This window comes from Gadus morhua, chromosome 4, assembly GCF_902167405.1.
Source record: "Gadus morhua chromosome 4, gadMor3.0, whole genome shotgun sequence".
In the NCBI taxonomy this organism is placed as follows: Eukaryota; Metazoa; Chordata; class Actinopteri; order Gadiformes; family Gadidae; genus Gadus; species Gadus morhua.
Window position 1 is genome coordinate 41,241,412 of NC_044051.1, and position 25,457 is coordinate 41,266,868.

The 25,457-nt window shown below is 44.0% G+C and overlaps 3 protein-coding genes across 3 annotated transcripts; all 3 read left to right on the forward strand.

Annotated features, from left to right (window-relative positions):
• The first annotated feature begins 5,774 nt into the window (after positions 1-5,774).
• Positions 5,775-9,633, forward strand: LOC115541778 (uncharacterized). Its single transcript, XM_030353617.1, has 7 exons — positions 5,775-5,808; positions 5,964-6,002; positions 6,109-6,391; positions 7,005-7,141; positions 8,057-8,270; positions 8,683-8,852; positions 9,195-9,633. The coding sequence occupies exons 1-7, from the start codon at positions 5,775-5,777 to the stop codon at positions 9,260-9,262; spliced, it is 945 nt and encodes a 314-aa protein (XP_030209477.1). The 3' UTR covers positions 9,263-9,633.
• A 5,213-nt stretch (positions 9,634-14,846) lies between these two features.
• LOC115543081 (E3 ubiquitin-protein ligase TRIM39-like) lies at positions 14,847-16,475 on the forward strand. The gene has a single exon (XM_030355633.1). The coding sequence runs from the start codon at positions 14,853-14,855 to the stop codon at positions 16,473-16,475; it is 1,623 nt and encodes a 540-aa protein (XP_030211493.1). The 5' UTR covers positions 14,847-14,852.
• A 6,242-nt stretch (positions 16,476-22,717) lies between these two features.
• On the forward strand, positions 22,718-24,729 carry LOC115543066 (E3 ubiquitin-protein ligase TRIM39-like). Its single transcript, XM_030355615.1, has one exon. The coding sequence runs from the start codon at positions 22,718-22,720 to the stop codon at positions 24,341-24,343; it is 1,626 nt and encodes a 541-aa protein (XP_030211475.1). The 3' UTR covers positions 24,344-24,729.
• Positions 24,730-25,457: the final 728 nt, after the last annotated feature.

Sequence of the window (25,457 nt, forward strand, 5' to 3'; positions counted from 1 at the left end):
TGTTTTATTCGTTGAGATGAGGAGCCCCCTCATCTCCCCCTGGTGTTTCTCCTTCTGAATCCCTGTCTCCATCTTCAAGAACATTCCAGTCCATGTCACTGCCGTCACGACGGTTTCTCAAACGCTCGGTTTCCCCTGAGGGGGCGCGTCTACAGACCTGTAGACTTCAGACAGCTCTGTATCCCAGTATGCACCTCTGCTCACTCAGACCACACCCTCCTCAGTAAAGCAACACTCTTGTGATGAAGATGCAGAGCTCAGGAGAGTAACTGGAAAGAAGACTGAAGATATCAGAACCTAACCCATTACTCAATCTTACAACAATAACTTGGAGCCTGTAACCATTTTAACAAATCATTAAAACCAACATAAACCAAACACCTAAATAACCCATGAACCAATAAAACATCTTTACTACACAGATCAACCTTCAGGTAACGGGTTAACTCACCAGGAAGCCAAAATACAATGTGCCCAAGAGTAATGAGAAACTAATGACTTACAGTTTGCAGTTCATCTTCATGGTTAAGGTGGGATACTCACAGAACTGCGGTTAAATATCCATGATAGACCTTTGAAGGAAGGAACAGTTTACTCAGGGTCCCCAAACTTGGGCACTGTCCCACAGTTCAACATCTACCATCTCCATTAAGTCAGAAAAAAGAATGACAACACAAATGCAGGGCTTTTGGGATCATCCAACTTTTAAACAATGAATAAGATACTTCACTAATCCAGCTTTTTAAAATAAATTATACTTATTATTTGACTCGTTAGTCAAGAGTGATTTACCTCTTACTTTGACAAGTATGAATCCATAGTCTCTAAAATGTTACTTTCAGGCAGAATCATTATTTGAATTTCAAATGAGTTTAACCACCTCATGGTTGTTAAAAAGCATATTTTTACTGAAAACAAATAGCACAACCGTCGAGTCACTTGCACAACTCAAGCCTCCCTCCAGTCTAAAACTCTGGCCCTCTTAAGGAGCACCAGAATGGGTGTGGCTCAATCAGCCTATGAGCCACAGCTGCAGACTATTACGGCTAATAGCCAGACAGGAATATGTGCATCTAACTTGGCAGGCGAGCTGTGGCAGGTGAGCTAATTAGTCAAACTCAACGCAGGTTCAGCGCCCTCTGGTAACAGTGAGAGGCTATTTCAGCTCTGTGTTTGATCATAAATGACCTTCCTCATTTTAATTAAAAGGGATGAGTCTGATTTAGATTCATAAACGAAAAAAGTCTTTCATTCAATTCACCTTACTGTGCGCGAGTGTGTGTGTGTGTTAGATTTCAAGTGGGTGAAAATGAAGTCACGTGTGATCTTGCGTCCCTGTGGTGTAGTGAGCGGATGTGGACAGCAGAGGGCAGTGTTACCAAACGAGAACTTCTGCTCTGAGCTCTATGCGAGATACGTCTCAATTGCAACCGTAACTTGGCAGCATCCTGAACGGCCCTTTGAGGAGTGAGAAGTAAGCTTTCATCAAAGAGACCAGAGGGACTCATTCACCGGTTAAACTGGAGTCATCGCCACGCCTACCACCACACACGTGCACGCACACACCCACACACCAATACACCATATAGAGTCACACCATATGCACGCGCACACCACAGATATATTCACACACACAACATATAGATGCAAACCATATGCATACACACGATAGATACAAACCATATACAGTATATGCACACACACACCATAGGTATACACCATATAGATACACACCATAAAGATGAACACACAAAATAGACACACACCAAAGATTAACTTAATATAGTGTAGCGGGCCAGTGGGTGTGGGGTATCAACGCTACCAAGTTGAGTAGACAAAATGGGACAACACAGAGCAGTTCCAAGCAGAAATAAATATATATTTTTAAAAGGCTCATCCACCTCCTATATGCTCCAGTCGTCCAACACCTTCCACCTGTCTCTCTCTCAGGGCGTTCCGTGCTTCCAGGCGATCACACAGATCCTGCCTGTCCTCTGCTAGCCCTAGCTTCTCTAGCTCCTCTTCCAACTCCAACTTCCCCACATGTCTGTTTGCTAGCCCTCTTAAGCCCAAGCACCCCTGCCTAACGATCCCCAGGCTTGCCTCGTTAGAGGGAGGAAGTCCATATATGGCTTGGGGGTGGAGCCAGCAGGTTGCCAGACCTACCAATCCCCTCACTCCTCCCTGGCGTCTGCACACACACACACACACACACACACACACACACACACACACACACACACACACACACACACACACACACACACACACACACACACACACACACACACACACACACACACACACACACACCAAGACAGTGTCTAGGCAAAAAAGATCAATACAAAATGTGAAATAAAAAACATTATTTGTGTACCCGCTGCCACTTGTGTGTGTGCGTGTGCGTGTGTATGTGTGCGCGCGCGCGCGCGTGTGTGCGTGCGTGGGCACCGTGGTGACGCCTGCCAAAACAAACATACATACATGAATAAAAACAACACAGAATGAAACAGGCAGTCTCTTCCTGCCCAGGTACCTCAGTGTGGGGCCCCGTCTAAAGCTAGGGCTCCACTACACGCTGTCTTCAACCTGAAGCCATCATTAAACCATTGAGCAGTGCACATTTAACCAGTGGCGTGCGCCGCTCGCCCAGTCTGCGGACTCACATGACCACCGTAGTCTTTTGGGAACACAAATCTAGGGACGATTCGAACTTGTTGTAGTAAACGACGAACTGGCGCCGGCTGATTGGAAATCCCCGACTGAAGTAGGGAATGATGATTAGCGGCAGGCAGAGCGTGGTCAGGTGTGTCGAGGGGATGAGGACCAGAAACAACCAGCGACCACTAGGTGGGGGTGTTGGACCGCGTAGCAGGACGTAGCGTAACAGTTCTTATGTGGCATTGCAGAGGGATCAATGTGAGAAGGTCGAAAGTGCTGTTTTTTAAAAGGAGTTACTTGCCAATATGAGGAGGAGACCAAAAGGGTCAAAAAGCATTTGACATTTTGAATAGAGTGCCTTGCTTTTTGAATCGACAGTCATTTTGAATTGAGACATTTGAATATATAGTTCACTGATCATATGCCTAAATGTATGTAGCTGGAGAAGTTTCTAAAATACATCACTAACGAGGAATCCCCTTGCTTATGTCTGATATTTTTGGCAGGGTTAACATTGTGTTAATAAGGGCCTGTGTGTGTGTGTGTGTGTGTGTGTGTGTGTGTGTGTGTGTGTGTGTGTGTGTGTGTGTGTGTGTGTGTGTGTGTGTGTGTGTGTGTGTGTGTGTGTGCACACCGTGGTGACACCTGCCAAAACAAACATACATGCATGAATAAAAACAACACAGAATGAAACAGGCAGTCTCTTCCTGCCCAGGTACCTCAGTGTGGGGCCCCGTCTAAAGCTAGGGCCCCACTACACGCCGTCTTCAACCTGAAGCCATCATTAAACCATTGAGCAGTGCACATTTAACCAGTGGCGTGCGCCGCTCGCCCAGTCTGCGGACTCACATGACCACCGTAGTCTTTTGGGAACACAAATCTAGAGACGGAGGACGGAAGGCCTATTTCACAAGCACACAATTTGGGTAAGCCTACTGTAAGTTCTATCTCAAACTTATTAATGTTAAATAATTGCATACATTTTTGTCGATACTTTGTCTAGTGACACAATATAGGCTTGAAATCATTGTGGTCCTCCTTAATATTTATTCACGGAAGATTTGCACTGCACAGAATTAATACGTTTTAAAAATAGACATTGTCAACAGGTGTCATTGACACTTTTGAAACTTGCTTGTGGCACAATATTATTTGTTAGTTGCTCCAAAATGACAGTATCCGGTAAATAGAGAGAGACACATTATGTGTCTGGGAATGCATGCTTAATAGCGGCACTTACCAACGGACGCCTTTAGGACACTGATAGGCCACGTTCGATGCCAGCATTTAAACCACAATACACCATCAGCCTATATTCAGTCAGTCAGTCATTTGAATAGCTGTCAAATATGCCAAAAGTACAGAAATTTGCCAGAAAAACACCAAGCAATGGAAATGACCTGTTCTTTAATGGATCTATAGTTTTGTAAAACATTTTAAGTCAGCCCTGTACATTCCAGCCTCTAACGGACTGGCAGAAATATTCAACAAGCCACTTAACGTATGTAAGGGTATGGGAATTCACTACGATGCTGCATTTATTTAATGTTTTTTTGTTACATGATCACGCCGTCAACCAAAATTGGAAAATCTCTATCGATCCACTCCTCAAAAATTGTACTAAGTTGTGTCAGGTAAGAACTACATTTTCTGAACGTATGCAAAAAAACTTTTGACCTCAGCCAAATAGAAAGGTGTTGGTTTGCATTTCAGGGGAGAGGAGAGCATGGAAATCAGGTGTTGAGTGCTTTATTTTTTGTACACATTTAGGAACCAATTTCCTCAGATGATTTTTCACATCAAGACTTACTTTTATACTTTTTAAAATATTTAATTTAATATCTCTTTATTATATTTTATAATGGAAGTCAATGCAATTCCTGTGAGACATCAAACTTCAGTCTACACAAATCTTTCATTTTTTTTACCTTTAACCATTGTTCAAACATTTAAAGAATTCATCATATTTTGATCTTATTGCATATTGAAACTGATTTTCGATATCTTTCATACTTGCTTGGATTCCACAGATTTAGTTTTGTACCCACTTTGTATATTTCCCTTCGTCTCATTGACCTCAGTTCAGCCCTTCTTAGAGCGTGTGACGCAGCTTAAATCCTAAGGATTATTATTATTATTATTATTATCATTTGTTAAATAGTAACTAAATCAAAGCTACATGCTGGTGATGATCGACCTCAGTGCCACCTCGTCTCAAACACGATGTTGGCATCAAAGGTTCCGCTCTTCGCTGGATTAGATCTTATCTCACAAATGATAGCACCATTTTTTTTTCAGATGAAGAATTAGCATCAAACGGGTCAAAACTATATTGTCTGTTAAACCCTTTTGTAACTGTGGTTGAGATCTACACAAATGAAATTAAATTGAGTTTTATGAACATGAGCCAATATGATGGCGATTTGAATAAGGAAAGCCTCAGCCACAACAATGGGTATTTTTAACTATAATTCCCGTTGTTGTGAGCATATTGGGTTTTACTAGGCCCCATTGTCATGACAGAAGATGCAACACTATTTTCTATTGCTGCGCTGCACACGGCGCTGTTTTTAGAGTCAGTTTGGTTGAGTTTCATCTAGATGCCTGTGTGCCAGGACCGGTGAGTGTGGTGCGTTGCGTGCGTTCGTTCCATGACCTTTTCTCCCCTAGACGTACCGGATCAACTGATTTCCCCACCAAGCACTGCCATTCCACACCTCCCAATGAAAATCATGGAAACCTGTTTTTCATATAATATGCTCGAAATAAGCTGCCGGTCGGCTGATGTATTTGCAAAATGAGAAGGCAAATCTGTCCCTGACAATAGATGTAAATGCTCACACACCCCAGAAGGACAGCGGAGCTCTGCTAGTGAGTATCATCTTCAAACTGGAGTTACAACAACTCCAGCACCTCTGTACTCGACTCGACCTCCTCATTGGTTGAACTCCACGGATTACAGTAGTAGTATCATTAATAAGTTGTTATTGTAACATTTAAACAATCTATTCTTTTCACTTTGATCTGATTATTCGATCGGGGGATGTGTATCTAGAGAATAGCGTCATCAATAAGTTAGTCACTGAGGATTTTGTTTCTGCAGTAGGTCTACCATGGGGTCCAGTCGTCTCATCTGCAGTTTCATCGGTAGGTAATCCACATGGTTGGTAATGGTACCTTTGGTATTAGCTGAAGCACCTTTACCTCCCCCCCCCCCCCCCCCCCCCCTCCCTTCCAATCACAGAACACCCTGTCCTGGTTTTATCCCTGATGTAGCGATCATGTATTTTCTCATGCACCAGGCGTTCTCATCCACCTGCGGGAGTCACCAGGATGTTCAGGTATTTACACGTGAAGCAAGTTATCTAGACACACAAGTCATGCGTTTTTTTAACCGTAGAACGCAACTGGACTAAACTCTGCTCTGTGGTCTCACTCGCTCCCAAGCTGCATCCAGCATTGCCGTGCCGCTGAGAGGCGCGGCCGTTCAGTCTTCCACCGCTTCGGGCTGGACCGCTGGACGGGCCATCGATGGGAGCTGCAGCTCTGGGACGGACAGCTGCACTCACACCTCGGAGATGGACAATCCGTGGTGGAGGCTCCAGCTGGACGGTGTGTACAGGGTGTCCGTGATCGAGATCACTAATAGAAACGTAGCAAGGGATCGGCTCGACGGCGTGGAAATACACATCGGCAATTCACTGGTCAACAACGGCAACGACAACCCGAGGTGAGTCACGATACCCACCTCCTCTCTAATTGGGTTCGACCCCCAGCCAACATGTAGTGGGTTGGATAAAGTGTCTTTGGATAAAAGTTTAAATGACTAAATAGCCTAGAGTGCCATACCATTACAACCTTCAAGTCACAACTCAAAACTCAACTGTTCAAACTCGCACACAACGTCTAACAGATCACTGTTTTGATTGTTTGTTTGTTTTGTTTTGTCTTGTTTTTGTTTTATTTATTTTTCATTTATTATGTTTATTTATTTATTTTTTCCACAATGTCTTGTTTAGGGTTAGGGTTTTTATATGATTTATGATGACTATATGCTCTGTAAGGTGACCTTGGGTGTCTTGAAAGGCGCCTCCAAATTAAATGTATTATTATTATTATTATTATTAGAGTGTAAGCCAACCCCCTGTTTAAACTCATTCTGTAATCCCCATGGAAACGACCCACGGCCACTTTATGATCCTTTTTAAGTAGCCTACTGTCATTGTGTATGAGCAAACTGGTTGGCCGAGTCTGGCATCTACATTTCTTAACCGCGGTTTTCTCTAAACGGCAGACTTATTCCAGTTGCAGTGATAAAATGGGATTGATTCTCTCTCCCTCAGGTGTGCCATCATCCACGATGTCCCCGACAGCTTGACTCAGACTGTCCATTGCTGGGGAATGGAAGGAATGTATGTCAACTTCTACAAGCCCTTCAACACTACAGCCTTGACGTTGTGCGAGGTCAAAGTGTACGGAGGTAGGAACCCATTCTATCAATCAAAGTCATCATTGGTGTGGGGATGGGTGTATGAGTGCGACATTTGGTTAGGGTAACACAGTTTCCGGTTATACCCGTGTGGTGTGCGAACCCAACCCGGTTTCATATTATGCAAAGCGACTGTATGGCGTCGGTCGAGAGGTTCCGGCAAATTCCAATGTAGCCTGTTGCTTACATCATCAACTTGTGTTGATGCTAAACATGACTTTTATGACGGCCGACGGAGCAGAAGTGTAAGCTGTCTGTGTTCACATGTATGGTCGAAGAAACCTGATAGCCCTTCACATCAGTGGAGTTCAAGTGTGCTGAGATTTGACTGTGACCATCCCTTTTTATTTGGAGAAAAATGAATGCGTAGTCAACTGTCTGAGGATTTAGTTTTGCCGTCAATAAAGTGTTTCTAAACGTCCAACACAAGTGATTAATTGAGTGTCACTATGACGCTTTTTAACGTTTGTGTCTACCAAAGGCCTTAAAGGGGCTATATCATGCTTTTTCGCCTTTTCCCTTCATTGAGATTGTGTGGCTACATACATACATACATCTGTGGCCGTCACAGATGTATGTACTGTGTGCATGTTTTATTTCTGCTAAACTAGAAAATCTAAGTCTGAGCCAGGGGGAGTTTCGCGCCCACCGAGAGAAACGCAGAAATCGGTTTTGCAGAAATGAAACAATGTGAGAATAGTATGAGGTATTTCTAACATACATGCATGTAACCCTATTCTAGTAGTAGCCTACCCCCAAATGCAATTATTAACCTAAAAAAAGCATGATATGGGATCTTCAGTAGAATATTAGGGAGGGATTGTCTTGCTCAAAGCTACCTTATTGTACACTTAGAGGGCTAAGAGTGGAGGTCCCTCACCCCAACGCTGTCTTTTGGTCCCCTAGAGTTGGCTCCCCCCTCCATCAGCACTCCGGGGGTGGGGATGAACGTCACCCTGGTGGGGAAGCGGCTGTGCTGGTCAGACGCCCTGTTCTACTGCAGAGACTATCACTGGGACCTGCTGACTCTCAGGGGCCCGGCGGAGCAGGAGATAGTCGACGATCTGGTGGCTCGCGCCCCCTTCACACTGACCAGCCATCTCTGGGTGGGCCTGCGCAGGTACTGGCCAGGCCTTACGGCTCAGTTATGGGGTCCACGTTGACGCAACGCTAGGGGGTTCACTGACCAATGACGTCCTTGCCTCCGCCTCAAGAGCCTCCCAAAAAGTGGAACCTTCCGTCGAGGCGACTTAGCAGCAAGGGCTGTGATTGGTCCGCTCACTAAAACCCGACGCAGAACCATAAAGGTTCACGACTGCGTCGAAGCGTCTGCGTGGTCGTTATGTTGCGTCGAAGTGGAACCATAACTGAGCCTAAAGTGTCTTTTAAGCATAAAGGTCTGTCCTTATGATCATCTGTCGGTCCATCCGATCACTTAGTCTTCTACACATTAACATTAAAATAAGCCAAGTTCAACATTTGTCTCTGCCATTCCACCCGGGTAACACTTTAAACTCTTTCCATGTCTGTAGGTCTATTCTAGGAAGCTCTTGGTTTTGGATGTCCGGTGACCCAATGGACTTCACCCAGTGGGACGAGGCCTCACAGGAGCCCAGCCCATGTGGGGGCGTTTCCAGCACAGAACGTTCCACATGGAGGCAACGCTTTTGTGGGGAACATCTCAACTTCCTCTGTTTCACAGGTCGGTGTCCAGTCTATAGACCCATAACCAGGTCCCGATCAGCCAAATCGCTGAACCTTCTTCTAATCTGCAAGCATGCACCAACGTGTGCGACATACAATACACGTACAAGGGACTCTCAAATAAGATCTTATTTTTCACTCAACTTCTTTAAATGTCTGACATGATTAAAAGTTTGAAACAGGTTGAAGAAAAGAGGTTGAAGCTTCCTTTTTGGGAAAACTGGAAAAATTAAAGATCTCTCAAGTACTAAGCTCCACCTAGAAGTCTGAACAAGGAGTGAAATGAGCTCTCTGTCTTTTACACAACTTTAATTAACCTTCTTGTATCTATTGTCCGCAGGTCCGACAGGAGGGAAAAAGGTGCGCTTCTTTAGTACAACAAGAGTGAAACCAACCTGTAAAAACTAGGTTTGTCTCGCTGGAGAATGCAACTACTGAATCCCAAGTAGTCATACGTAGTGGAGATTCTGAATGCTTTAGCACAGAGCTTGTCTGTGGTAGCTAACCAGTTCTGCATTTTGTTTACAAACTCACGGAAGATCTATATCCATGGAATTAGTGCTGTAATAGCTTGAACGTGTAAAAGCGTAGGTAGAAGTAATTTATTTACTTTAGAATATAATCATTGAACATCCATATGAGCAGATCTGGTTGACGTTGCATTAGTCCTTTGATTGAAATGTGGAGATTGTGAGAATATGCTATATAAATACTATATAAAATATTGGTCATGTTTTATTTCTATGTCTTTAATTCTTGAAATAAAGAAAACAACTTAATTTCCTTTGATACGTTATTGAATGTCTCAACTGTTTCAAAAAAATAATTTCTTCACTGATTGACATTTAGAATGCATATTTCAATATTTAAGGTTTTGTATGAAATAGAGATTTCTGAAATGGAACAGCCAAGAGATTATATTTGGATTATTGCTAACTTGGAAGATCAGCTTTATAGATCAGCTATGAAGAAGAAAAATTCAAACTTGCATTCACATGATGGATAGCGATGGAATGCTTTCCAGATCGTGTCAAGATGGTATTTTTCATCCCTGTGCCATGTAGCCATATCACCATTTTATAGAAACCCATGCATTACAGGATTGATGCAGTTTCGAGATGGTTTAAGGTGATCATATCTTATCATCACACCCATTATCCTTGATGAACCGAGACCATTGTTGAGCTCTCTCTCTTGTTCTGTCTCTGCTCTCTCTTCCTCTGTGCTCCGTAGCACTGGATAAACACTGCATTCTCTTCCCACTCAATCCTTTCCGTCTCACTGTCTCGCTTGCTCTTTCTCTCCTTCTCTCGTCCTCTCTGGCTTTAGTTCTCTCTCGCTCTCCAACCCAGTGTTCCAGTGCACTCCATGAGCAGAGTCCTCTGTATTTGTATATTGCACCGACTGCATTTGCCTGCAAGGATTTAAAAATACGAACTAAAGCCGTCTTCAACGTGGCCGTTGAAATGCAAATTGAGATAACGAGCAGCCCAGAACTGTTCGTATGCACGGCATATTATTATATCTATTATACAATTAAACGTGTTGATTTATTGTGGGAGAGTGTGTGGAGGAGGGCGGGTTTAAGCCGCCTCCCCTGGACGAGTCTGATTGGACGCTGGTGCTGGGGGAGGCCAATGAGAGCCCAGGTTAATCCAGACACCTCCACACACACTCTGGGGGTTCTCCTGGACGGCACCCCCACACCAGGCCACGTATTATCTCCAACAGACCTTTTGCAACAAGCAGCCACACTAGTTTATAATATAATTTTCAGTTGACTAACATTAACCTTCGTATGATAATAATACCAATAGTGGTGTGCTCTGAGGGGCCCCTGTCAGTGCTGGGCCCTTGAAATCGTCTGACCTCAACCCCCCCCCCCCCCCCCCCCCCCCCCCTTACGGCGCCTCTTCTCATTACTAACCTTGGGTCGAGGCGAGGCTGTAATGTGTAATGAATGTTACACTTCTTCTTTGAACAAGAAAATGGTAACAGGGAAACACAGGTAACAGGGAATGTGTGTGTGTGTGTGTGTGTGTGTGTGTGTGTGTGTGTGTGTGTGTGTGTGTGTGTGTGTGTGTGTGTGTGTGTGTGTGTGTGCGTGTGCGTGTGAGACCCACTTTTACCAGCAGGGGGTGCACTAGTACTTCAAACGCAGCAAGCTTTCCAAAAGCAAAAGGAAATCCCCCACTGAACAGACCGTATCGCTGCCTGCTGCTCTCAGCTCTGCTGCTTTTGTGTGCATTTTGCGCGTGCACATCGGGGAGAGTTCCTACAGCAGCGTAGGGCCAATGAACAGCTCTTTGCTCTCTGCCTGTTTCTGTTGAAAATCGGATCGGGGTTGGATAAAAAGTATTCGGGGAAGCCCCGGAAACCCGAATAGATCTACAACGATGATCCCAGTTGTAAATAACCATCGAATCATGTCTCTCGTTCTGCACCGGCTCTCTCTTAACTCCAGAAAGAAGAGAACGCACATCAACGCATTTGAAGAGGCCGACACAGTGAATGAATGTAGTGCTGCACTCACTTGCCGAAGGGGCGGAGCCAGGTGTTAGGAGAGGAGGGGAGATGACGTCATGTTGAGGAAACGAAACCTAAAGCACACCGACGTGTAAGCAGTTCTGTCTTTCAGGAGATAATAACACGCATTAAATAGTCCGACGGACAGAAACAACAACAAGGTGAGTAAAGCAGCACAACTTTTGAGATAAGTTGTAAACACTTTTGCAGTTAGGAATAACAAAAATAATGGGATTGCTCAATACATAAACCTTGTCGTCTGTGTCTAGGAATGGCCCGTGCCAATGCTTCCTAGTCTGAAGAGAACTTTTCATGTTCCATCTGTCTGGATGTGTTCAACAATCCAGTTTCCACACCATGTGGACACAACTTCTGCAGAACCTGTATTACAAAGTTCTGGGATGAACAAGTCAAGTACAAATGTCCCGTTTGCAACATGCTTTTCGACACAAGACCTGATCTACAGGTCAATATCCTCTTTTCAGAGATGGTTGATCGATTTGGAACGTCCGTACGAGTAAAAGAGCAGCTTTGTTTTGAACCAGCTGAAGTTCCCTGTGACTTCTGTACTGGGACCCAGCTGAAGGCCGTGAAGTCCTGCCTAGTGTGTCTAACCCTTTCTAGCTCATCCAGGATTGTGTTAAGTATTGTTTTTCATGAACATTACATATGTGTAATTACCAGTTTGACTTGTCTTTACTATTGTCTACTACCTGCACCCTGGCGCATGCAAGCAGCAGTCCCATAATCAGTATTGTGAGCGACACCCAGTGGCGGGAGCGGGTATCAGCACAGAGGGGCCGAACCTTCTTTGTGGGCCCCTAATCCAACTCTTTTGTAGTACACTTAATTTGACTATTTATTTAATATTGTGACACATGATTCTCTTTTTTACATTTCATCGCATGATTAAGGTACAAATTACTTTCTTTCTTTCATTTTTTTGATCAGCCGTTCAGGAAAGAGTCGTCTGCGGTCTCTTTCTCACACACAGTATTATTAGAATTGCATCGTTAATAACATGAAGGTGTTACATTTATACAATGTGTTTATGGCGTTGGCTTGGTGGCTGGTGTGTCGAGGATGGCCGCAGCAGACGGAGTGGGAGACGTCTTCCGCTGTCGCTCTCCAAGGTGCTGAACTTTGGCCGAGTGATGACGTCACACGCTTTGGACAATCCACCGACCGCCCAGTTTAGGGAATCACCCCCGGTGTACATACTCCATTAAAAAAAAAATACAAATGTGAGACACTTTGCAGGAAGAACTATTTGCACCGAATGAGACGGGATAAGATAAAGAAAGCATATAATTGTTGACAGCTTTTTAGTGCCAAACAAAATCTCAACTTCGTTGAGATGTTGTAGAAAAGATGGCTGCTTGAAGTATCGATTAAAGTCCTGTATTAATTCATGAATTCAGTTCCTCCCTGAACTTCGGGCCGTTCTGTGGTTCTCTGAGTGCGCGGCACCAACTGACAGCTCTACCGGTCGAGCCACCAGGGACAAGAGATTCAAATCATCCAAAGTATTCCTGGAATTATTTGAGTCACCGTTTGTTAAAACTGTTTATGAACCGTTTATAAAGAGAGAGAGAGAGAGAGAGAGAGAGAGAGAGAGAGAGAGAGAGAGAGAGAGAGAGAGAGAGAGAGAGAGAGAGAGAGAGAGAGAGAGAGAGAGAGAGAGAGAGAGAGAGTCCCAAGAATACACTTCATTTTGAAGCACAAGAAACCCAGGAACTGAACCCTGACAAGAGTCCCCTGTGCCAGCTGGTGCTGAAGCTAACTAACACACATCAAGCTCAGTCCATCACTGCTTCCCATACACCAATTAGAGTCAACAAAATAATTAATCAAGCAAAAGAAGACTATTTGGAACATTGGACAAACCAAACCTCAAACCAAAGTAGAATGAATTCCTACCTGATCCTAAACAGATATTACGAATTGAGAGACTATCTCGTCTCTGTCGGAGATGTGAAGCAGGGACAGATCCTGACCAAGTACAGGCTCAGTGACCACAATCTTGCAGTGGAAACAGGCGGACACAGAGAGACCAGGCTGCCGAGGGAACACAGACTGTGTGGTCACGGTCAGGCAGAGGAGGTTGACACAGAGGAGCACTTCCTTAACACTGAAAAATAGGACATTTAAGACTGATGTACTTCACCAAATTACAAACCTATATTCCGGATCCTACAGACATGGAACAGAAGGACAAAATTGCAATTCTTCTTGGTGAAGGTCTGTCTGCTGCCCTGGCAGCAAAACATCTCCTGAAATGTCATAACCTGAGAGATTCAGTCCGACTTTTTATTTATTTTAATATTGTTGTTGCTATTGCTATTGTTGTTATTGTTATTATTATTAGTAGTATTATTATTATTAGTATTACTATCTGTTATTTGTACAATTATTCTTGCATAACTTGAATATGCTTTGGCGATACTGTATTCAAATACTGTCATGCTAATGAAGCAGTTTGAATTTGAGAGAGAGAGAGAGAGAGAGAGAGGGAGAGAGAGTCTGACTGACTGACTGACTGACTGGTTTCATGCTGTGTTTGTGTGTACAACAGGGCAATAAATAACCTTATTTGATGACAAAATATGGCAACGAAACACGTAACATTTCTTCTTGTTTTTCGTTGTTTGATTTCATGAAAGGTGATGCAGTGGGTTACATAGTAGTGATGTGGATTCATCCTGGTCCAAATCTCAACTTAAATGCATAACATTTTAAAAACGTATGTAAATATGGCCTCAAATGGCCCTCTTTTAAACACATAGTACTGCACTCGTTAACTGATACTTGGAGTTCTGGGTTATCAGGTTACATCAATCAAATGTTCTGGCTCCACCTCAAAGACGAAGAATACCTGATCTACAATCAAGCCCCACGTCTCAATGGAAAACGAGTGTCAGCCAGACGTCAGCCAGAATGCAGCCGGAACAGCTCCAACAGCATGTTTGGTTTTCCTTCAAAACTTCAAGTTCACTTCTTCAACTGCAAGTTACTTTATTCCTACAACCCTATCATCCAAACTATGATTCTTTTTCTCCCAGCTTTTCTGTGAAGGCTTGATTGGTTTAGAAAGGAATAATAATACATATTTTTGAAAAGAACAGCGCATGAATGTCAGTGAACTGTGCATCCGTGTTGGCGGGGCCAGGGGTTAGGGGAGGAGCTTGGTGTTAGGGGAGGAGCCAGGTGTTAGGGGAGGAGAGGAGAGGACGTCTCGATCAGGAAACAAAACGGAACATTCCCAGAAGCCAAGTCAATCCGACGTGGAAGAAGTTCTCACTTTCGGGAGGAAAATAAATCAAATTTTGAAACAAGTAGTCTGACAGACAGAAACAACAACAAGGTGAGTAAAGCAACACAACTTTCAGAGCAGTTAAAACCTCTCTTCCTTAGGGAATTAAAAACATAATGGGCTTGCTCAATCCATAAACCCTGTCGTCTGTGTCTAGGAATGGCCTCTGCTAACACTTCCTGGTCTGAAGAGAACTTTTCATGCTCCATCTGTCTCGATGTGTTCAACAATCCAGTTTCCACACCATGTGGACACAACTTCTGCAGAACCTGTATTACAAAGTTCTGGGATGAACAAGTCAAGTACAAATGTCCTCTTTGCAACATGGCTTTCAACACAAGACCTGATTTACGGATTAATACCCTCTTATCAGGGCTGGCCGCTCAGTTTCAAACAGCCATACGAGTAAAAGATCAGCTCTGTGTTAAACCCGGAGAAGTTCCCTGTGACGTCTGTACTGGGACCCAGCTGAAGGCCGTGAAGTCCTGCCTAGTGTGTCTTATCTCTTACTGCCAAACCCACCTGGAGCCACATCAGAGAGGCGCAGTCCTGAAGAAACATCGGCTGGTCGAGCCTATGGACCGTCTGGAAGACAGGATGTGTAAGAAACACGACCGACTTCCGGAGCTCTTTTGCCAGACTGAACAGGTGTGTGTGTGTCTGTTCTGCAAAGAGACAGACCACAGGTCCCATCCTGTTGTACCTCTAACGGAGGAATATGAAGTGAAGACGGCCCAGCTGGGGAAGATAGAGGCTGAAGTTCAGCAGATGATCCAGATGAGACTAAATAATATTCAGGAGATTAAAGACACAGTTAATCGCAGCAAAGCAGATGCATTCAGAGAGATAGCCGATGGTGTGCACATCCTCACTGCTCTGAAGTGCTGCATTGAAAAGTGCCAGGATGACCTCAACCAAATGGTTAAAGAGAAACTGAAATCCACAGAGAAACAAGCTGAAGACCTCATCAAAGAGCTGGAGCAGGAAATAGAAGATCTGACCAATAGAAGCTCAGAGGTGAAGCAGCTCTCACACACTGAAGACCACCTCTACTTCCTCCAGGCCTTCAGATCCCTGAAGGATCCTCCACCCACCAGCGACTGGACCACGCTGGAGGTCCGTCCTCCGTCATACGTAGGGACCTTGAGGAGATCCCTTGATCAGCTGGAGGAGACACTGAACATGGAGATGAAGAAGCTGCGTGATGCTGAACTGAAGAGGGTCCAGCAGTATGAAGTAGATGTGACTCTGGATCCTGATACAGCTCATCCCTGTCTCATCCTGTCTGAGGATGGGAAACAAGTACATGAGGGAGATGTGAGGAAGGTCCTCCGAGACAACCCTAAGAGATTTACAAAGAGTATATGTGTTCTCACAATGCAGAGCTTCTCAGGGAGATTTTACTTTGAGGTTCAGGTTAAAGACAAGACTGCGTGGTATGTAGGAGTGGCAAGAGAGTCCATCAACAGTAAAGATCTGATCATAGAGATCCCCGAGAATGGTTACTGGACTCTCTACTCCAACAAGGATGGGTTGGTATTTAAAGATGACCCTTCTGTCCGTCTCCCTCTGAGAGCTGAGCTCCAGAAGGTGGGGGTGTTTGTTGATTATGATGAGGGTCTGGTCTCCTTCTACGATGTGGAAGCCAGGGTTCATATCTACTCTGCTACTGGCTGCAGCTTTACAGAGCCTCTCTATCCATTCCTCAGTCCAGGTTTCTATAATTATGAAGGTATAAACTCTGCCCCCCTGATCATCTCACCTGTCAATCAAACAGACTAGGACATTTGTCTGATAATTAATTAATCAAACGACAAAAAAAACTAATGTTGTATCCTGAATTAGAATCTCTACCATGTGAGATCTGAGAGAACTGTATTCATGTCTTACTGCTGTCATATAACAAGGAGTAATTCAGTAGGAAGTGAACCCTGACTATTATAAATGATAACCCATTCTAAATTACTAGATAACATTATATTCTTCATTGTCTGTTTTCTCCAGTCTTTTAAGGTTTACTGATGTACAATTGTTAATGGTTGCAGTCATGTATAGCGTGGTTTCAGGATTGATGTGTATTTCATAATCATCTAAACATTATTGTTAGTTTATATGTCGTAATCATGAATGACAACATAATCAAATGTAAAAATACTTTTCTGATGTTTATAAAAATAGAAAAACAGCTGATGAGTCAATGACTTATAATGTCCACCATACAACAACCCAACATGTGTAAGACAAAGATCACAGTTGCTACATGTCAAGATTCTCCCCATGTGTGTGAGTACTGTGACTTTGTCTTGTCATCTCTCTCCATCCTCTCATCTTAGTTTCTCCTCTCTCCTTCCTCTCTCTTCTTCCGATCCTATCTCCTATGTCTGCTCTCCTTTCTAGCTCATCCAGGATTGTGTTAAGTATTGTTTGCCCCTAATCCTACTCTTTTGTAGTCCACTTAATTTGACTATTTATTTAATATTGTGACACATGAGTCTTTTTTGCATTTCATCGCATGATGAAGGTACAAATTACTTTCTTTCATTATTTTGATCAGCCGTTCAGGTAAGAGTCGTCTGCGGTCTCTTTCTCACACACAGTATTATTAGAATTGCATCGTTGAATAACATGAAGGTGTTAAATGAATACAACGTGTTTATGGCGCTGGCTTGGCGGCTGGTGTGTCGAGGACAGCCGCAGCAGACAGAATGCTGTCTGCTGGGAACTTCGGCCGAGTGATGACGTCGCACGCTTTGAACAAGCCACCGACCGCCTGGTTTAGACAACTGACCGGGTGCCAAATTTATACCGGGCACGTCATCAGTTGTCCGTTGCCAGGTAACGGACAACTGATTACGTAAGGGTTGTCCGTTGCCGGGCAGGTTTCAAAAAACATTTGCGCTCATGTTGCCAAAGACAAAATAACATAATACAGACAACGGATCGCTAGATAACACTTGTTTTTACTTTATATTTGCATTGTATTTAATTGTTTAATCAAATTTAGCTAGTAAACTGAGTGTTTAAAGCGGGTTTCAAAAAACATTCGCGCTCATGTTGCCAAAGACGAAATAACATAATACAGAAAACGAATCGCTAGATAACACTTGTTTTTACTTTATATTTGTATTGTATTTAATTGTTTAATCAAATTTGGTCATGTATTTGGAAGTGTAAGTGTCATCTGTCTTGTCACGGTCAATGTTATCGGTCTTGTCACGTTCAATGAACAAGTGCGAATGAACGAGCTTGAAGGTTCGCGAATGTTCGTGAACCTATCACGTCATTCGACGCGATCGTCCGTTGCCAGGCAACGGACGACGCGATCATCTGTTGCCAGGCAGGTTTGGAATGGATTACGTATGGATGACGCACCCGGTACAAATTTGGCACCCGGTACAAATTTGGCGTGACAGAACCGCCCCCGGTCTACATCCTCGTGGGAAACTTGGCAGGAAGAACTATTTGCACCGAATGAGACGGGATAAGATGAAGAAAGCATAGAACAAACGAGGGATCGTTGAACACAAATAGTCCTGTTAACTAGTAGCAACATGCACAACGTCATGCAGGCTAATAGGCAGCCTGTGCATGTAACGTACCTATTACTAGGTAATTGAGCTAAGCTGGCAGCTACAGGCTGCCCATTACAACATCCACACATCGTTAAACAAAAGCAATGTACATGATACATACACAATATAACAAGGAGTAATTCAGTAGGAAGTGAATCCTGACTATTATAAATGATAACCCATTCTAAATTATTAGATAACATTATGTTCTTCATTGTCCGTTTTCTCCAGTCTTTTAAGGTTTACTGCTATACAATTGTTAATGGTTGCAGTCATGTATAGCAAGGTTTCAGGGTTGATGTGTATTTCATAATCATCTCAAAATTATTGTTAGTTTATACTTCGGAATCATGAATGACAACATAATCAAATGTAAAAATACTTTTCTGATGTTAATAAAAATAAAAAAACAGCTGATGAGTCGATGACTTTTAATGTCCACCATACAACAACCCAACATGTGTAAGACAAAGATCACAGTTACTACATGTCAAGATTCTCCCCGTGTGCGTGAGTACTGTGACTTTGTCTTGTCATCACTCCTCTCTCCATCCTCTCATCTTAGTTCCTCCTCTCTCCTTCCTCTCTCTTCTTCCGCTCCTATCTCCTATGTCTGCTCTCCTTTCTAGCTCATCCAGGATTGTGTTGAGTATTGTTCAGCGTGCACATTACATATGAGTAAATACACGTTGATCTTGTCTTCACTATTGTCTACGTGCCCCGGCGCATGGAAGCAACAGTCCCATAATCAGTGTTGTGAGCGACACCCAGTGGCGGGAGCGGGTATCAGCACAGAGGGGCGGAACCTTCTTTGTGTGCCCCTGATCCTACGCTTTTGTAGTACGCCTAATTTAACCATTTATTTAATATTGTGACACATGATTCTCTTTTTTGCACTCCATCGCATGATTAAGGTACAAATTACTTTCATTCATTTTTTTGATCAGCCGTTCAGGCAAGAGTCGTCTGCGGTCTCTTTCTCACACACAGTATTAATAGAATCGCATCGTTGAATAATATGAAGGTGTTAAATGAATACAACAACGCGTGGGAGACGTCTTCCGCTGTCGCTCTCCAAGGTGCTGAACTTCGGCCGAGTGATGACGTCACACGAATCGGACAAGCCACCGACCGCCTGGTTTAGGGAATCACCCCCGGTGTACTTACTCCATTTAAAAGACGTACAAACGTGGAACACTTTACAGGAAGAACTATTTGCACCGAATGAGACGGGATCAGATGAAGAAAGCGTAGAATTGTTGACGGCTTTTTAGCGCCAAACCAAATCTCAACGTCATTAAAAACAAGACTCGCCGTCTGGTTCCTCGACCGTCTCTCACCTCCAACTATAGAAGATCATGTTAGCCAAACCATAACTCAGAATGAGATCATTAGCAGACGTTTGTATCCAGAGCGTCCAGTGAGATGAAGGCCCAGGTCTGGGCTGCTCAGGGGGGACATCGGGGGTCCTGTGGACGAGGAGTCTGAACACACCAACCAAGCAGGGGCCCCTGAGGCCCTCAACAGTCCTGGTTAATCGTGGGGCTCCAGGGCTGCCGGCTCCCCGTGAACGCCCCTTCAGTTCAGCTTCAGTAAGCCCAGGACAGGTGTGTGGCGCCAGAGCCAATCTGCAGGGGACCGGGTCACCCTATCAGCCAATCAGAAGGACCGGGTCAGCCTATCAGCCAATCAGAAGGACCGGGTCACCCTATCAGCCAATCAGAAGGACCGGGTCAGCCTATCAGCCAATCAGAATGACCGGGTCACCCTGTCAGCCAATCAGAAGGACCGGGTCACCCTATCAGCCAATCAGAAGGACCGGGTCACCCTATCAGCCAATCAGAAGGACCGGGTCACCCTATCAGCCAATCAGAAGTGATACCTGAACCAGAAGGTGTTCCACCTGGAGATGGAGACATTCAATAGAAGTAATGGAAACCGATCTGTGAATGGTATAGGAAAGATTGCTGCTTGAAGTATCGGTTAAAAGTCCTGAGTTAATTAATGAATTGAGTTCCTCCCTGAACTGCGGGCCGCTCTGTGGTTCTCTGAGGGCGCGGCACCAACTGCCAGCTCTACCGGTCGAGCCACCAGGGACGAGAGATTCAAATCACCCAAAGGATTCCTGGAACTGTTGAGTCACCGTTTATTAAAACTGTTTATGAACCGTTTATAAAAAGAGAGAGAGGGAGAGAGAGAGAGAGAGAGAGAGAGAGAGAGAGAGAGAGAGAGAGAGAGAGAGAGAGAGAGAGAGAGAGAGAGAGAGAGAGAGAGAGAGAGGGAGAGAGAGGGAGAGAGAGGGAGAGAGAGGGAGAGACAGACTGACTGACTGACTGACTGGTTTCATGCTGTGTTTGTGTGTATAACAGGGAAATACAGAAACTTATTTGATTACATCATACAGATTCAACCTGGTCCAAATCTCAATTTCAATGCATAACATTTTCAAAAACGTATGTAAATGTGGCCTCAAATGGCCCTCTTTTAAACACATACTACTGCACTAGTTAACTGATACTTGCAGTTCTGGGTTATCAGGTTACATCAATCAAATGTTCTGGCTCCACCTCAAAGACAGTGAATACCTGATCTGCAATTAAGCCCCACCTCTCAATGGTAAACGAGTGTCAGCCAGACGTCAGCCAGAATGCATTCTTTACATTCTGATGGTCTGGACCAGCTCCAACAGCATGTTTGATTTTCCTTCAAAAAGTTCACAACTTCAACTGCAAGTTACTTTATTCCTACAACCCTATTATCCAAAATGTGATTCTTATTCTCCCATCTTTTCTGTCGAGGCTTGATTGGTTTAGAAAGGAATAAAAATGATTCTGCTTGATTAAGTGGTGGGTGGACGGGTTCTGGACGGGGTTCTTTAGACACTGCATTTCTCATCATGTTGAACCAAACTAATGGCTGCAGTGAAAGAGTAACAAAGAGCAGGTCCAGTTATTATTAGATTAGGTTACATTAGATAAACTTCAATGTCCGTTTACACAGAAATTTGTCCTGCATTACACATCTCTTCAATCCTCATAGAAAGACATTAAAACAGCACCTAAAAACATTTACACAACATTTAAGAGTCCATACACACAGATAAGAGTAAGAGTCAGGGGTCTCTCAGTCCAATAAATGAAAGTCCATAGATGTCTATAGGGTGTGTGGAAAGATATTGAGAGTGTGTAGTGTGTTGTTGATATGATTTCCCTCTGGCTGTCCAGACAACACAGGTAGAAAGGTATTCAATTGGCTAGTTCTGTAATAACTCTGTAGCTTGATTCAGCTGGACAGTCACTATAAGGTGAGTGCATGGCTTTTGGTCACCTGCTTGGCAACGGAGCCAGGAGGGAAAGCAGACTCCACCCATTCAGTTGGCTCAAAGGAATATAAGGAAATCCATGTATTGAAATGATGTAAGACCGCATTGGATTAGTGGAAAATTATTTTGCTCAATCACACCTTGATAAGCCTAAATAACGAATAGAACTAAACTATTAAACCAGTTGTCCATCACTTCAGATTTTCACACTGTTTGTCCCTGGTACGTAAAAGCTACCCATAATAGGCCGGTTATAATGTGACATTGTTAACTGCCACGGCACAATTTAGGTTTGTTTTTCTGTCACTGGCATTGACTGTGTTGTCTCTGAATTGGGAACTTGTTGGTCTGGTTCGTCTGCCCTACCCTGAGCCTCATGATGCAGCTGTTTAATGAGGTTAGGGATGAGCCTTATATAACTACCAGCATTAACTCAACATTAACTCACAAACCATACTAGCACATACAACCTGGACACACGGGGAAAGGGTTGTTTTTAAGAAGACTGTAGAGAAAATACCAGCCTTGTGAATAGTCAATTCAAGTCAATTGTTTTTGAATAGCTCTCAATCCCAGTTAGAGCGGCAAATCACCATTAAATCAACACAATGTCTCCGGTCATGTTTGCACCGTCTCTTTGTCTGTGCTTTGTCCTATATTCTGTTTTCAAATATATTTGAAAGAACAGCGCATGAATGTCAGTGAACTGTGCATCCGTGTTGGCGGGGCCAGGTGTTAGGGGAGGAGCCAGGTGTTAGGGGAGGAGCCAGGTGTTAGGGGAGGAGCTAGGTGTTAGGGGAGGAGCCAGGTGTTAGGGGAGGAGCCAGGTGTTAGGGGAGGAGCTAGGTGTTAGGGGAGGAGCCAGGTGTTAGGGGAGGAGAGGAGAGGACGTCTTGATGAGGAAACAAAACGTAACATTCCCAGAAGCCAAGTCAATCCGAAGTGGAAGCAGTTCTCTCTTTCAGGAGGAAAAGAAAACACATTTTGAAACAAATAGTCTGACAGACAGAAACATCAACAAGGTGAGTAAAGCAGCATAACTCTCAGAGAAGTTAAAACCTCTCTTCCTTAGGGAATTAAAAAAAGAAGGGACTTGCTCAATACATAAACCTTGTCGTCTGTGTCTAGGAATGGCCTCTGCTAACACATCCGGGTCTGAAGAGAACTTTTCATGTTCCATCTGTCTAGATGTGTACAACAGTCCAGTTTCCACACCATGTGGACACAACTTCTGCAAAACCTGTATTACAAAGACCTGGGATGAAAAAGTCCAGTTCAAGTGCCCTCTTTGCAACAAGGCTTTCAAAAGAAAACCTGATTTACGGATTAATACCCTCTTATCAGAGCTGGCCGCTCAGTTTCAAACATCCAAACGAGTAAAATATCAGCTCTGTGTTAAACCCGGAGAAGTTCCCTGTGACGTCTGCACTGGGACCCAGCTGAAGGCCGTGAAGTCCTGCCTAGTGTGTTTTATCTCTTACTGCCAAACCCACCTGGAGCCACATCAAAGATTCCCAGTTCTTAAGACACATCGGCTGGTCGAGCCTATGGACCGTCTGGGAGACAGGATGTGTAAGAAACACGACCGACTTCTGGAGCTCTTCTGCCAGACTGAACAGGTGTGTGTGTGTCTGTTCTGCCGAGTGAAAGACCACAGGTCCCATCCTGTTGTACGTCTAACGGAGGAATATGAAGTGAAGATGGCCCAGCTGGGGAAGATAGAGGCTGAAGTTCAGCAGATGATCCAGGAGAGACTAAATAATATTCAGGAGATTAAAGAAACAGTTAACCGCAGCAAAGCAGATGCAGACAGAGAGATAGCCGATGGTGTGCACGTCCTCACTGCTCTGAAGCGCTGCATTGAAAAGTGCCAGGATGACCTCAACCAAATGGTTAAAGAGAAACTGAAATCCACAGAGAAACAAGCTGAAGACCTCATCAAAGAGCTGGAGCAGGAAATAGAAGATCTGACCAATAGAAGGTCAGAGGTGAAGCAGCTCTCACACACTGAAGACCACCTCCACTTCCTCCAGGCCTTCAGATCCCTGAAGGATCCTCCACCCACCAGGGATTGGACGACGGTGGAGGTCCGTCCTCCGTCATACGTAGGGACCTTCAGGAGATCCCTGGATCAGCTGGAGGAGACACTGAACATGGAGATGAAGAAGCTGCGTGATGATGAACTGAAGAGGGTCCAGCAGTATGAAGTAGATGTGACTCTGGATCCTGATGCAGCTCATCCTGAGCTCATCCTGTCTGAGGATGGGAAACAAGTACATGATGGAGGTGTAGCGAAGGCCCTCCCAGACAACCCTAAGAGATTTACAAAAAAGATACTTGTTCTAACGAGGCAGAGCTTCTCCTCAGGGAGATTTTACTTTGAGGTCCAGGTTAAAGACAAGACTGCGTGGTGGTTAGGAGTGGCCAGAGAGTCCATAGACAGAAAAGATCGGATCATAGTGACACCTGAGAATGGTTACTTGGCTCTCTTCTCTTACAAAGATTGGTTGTTATTTAGAGATGACCCTTCTGTCCGTCTCCCTCTGAGAGCTGAGCTCCAGAAGGTGGGGGTGTTTGTTGATTATGATGAGGGTCTGGTCTCCTTCTATGATGTGGAAGCCAGGGTTCATATCTACTCTGCTACTGGCTGCAGCTTTACTGAGCCTCTCTATCCAATCCTCTGTCCATGTTCCTGGGATTATGAAGGTGACAACTCTGCCCCCATGATCATCTCACCTGTCAATCAAACAGACTAGGACCTTTGTTTAATAATAAACTAATCAAACGACCAAAACAACTAATGTTGTTTCATGAATTAGAATCTCTACCATGTGAGATCTGAGAGAACTGTATTCATATCTTACTGCTGTCATGTAACAAGGAGTAATTCAGGAGGAAGTGAACCCTGACTATTATAAATGATAACCCATTCTAAATTATTAGATAACATTATATTCTTCATTGTCTGTTTTCTCCAGTCTTTTAAGGTTTACTGCTATACAATTATTAATGTTTGCAGTCATGTATACCATGGTTTCAGGATTGATGTGTTTCATAATCATCTAAACATTATTGTTAGTTTAGACTTCGGAATCATGAATGACAACATAATAAAATGTAAAAATACTTTTCTGATGTTAATAAAAATGGAAAAACAGCTGATGAGTCAATGACTTCTAATGTCCAAACAACCCAACATGTGTAAGACAAAGATCACAGTTATTACATGTCAAGATTCTCCCCGTGTGTGTGAGTACTGTGACTTTTGTCTTGTCATCGCTCCTCTCTCCATCCTCTCATCTTAGTTCCTCCTCTCTCCTTCCTCTCTCTTCTTCCACTCCCATCTCCTATGTCTGCTCTCCTTTCTAGCTCATCCTGGATTGTGTTGAGTTTTGTTCAGCGTGCACATTACATAGGAGTAAATACACTTTTGTCTTGTCTTCACTATTGTCTACTACCTGTGCCCCGGCGCATACAAGCAGCAGTCCCATAATCAGTGTTGTGAGCGACACCCAGTGGCGGGATCGGGTAACAGCACAGAGGGGGGGAACCTTCTTTGTGTGTCCCTGATCCTACGCTTTTGTAGTACGCCTAATTTGACCATTTATTTAATATTGTGACACATGATTCTCTTTTTTGCACTTCATCGCATGATTGAGGTACAAATTACTTTCTCTTTCATTATTTTGATCAGCCGTTCAGTTAAGAGTCGTCTGCGGTCTCTTTCTCACACACAGTATTATTAGAATTGCATCGTTGAATAACACGAAGGTGTTAAATGAATACAACGTGTTTATGGCGTCGGCTTGGTGGCTGGTGTGTCGAGGATAGCCGCAGCAGACAGAGTGGGAGACGTCTCCCGCTGTCGCT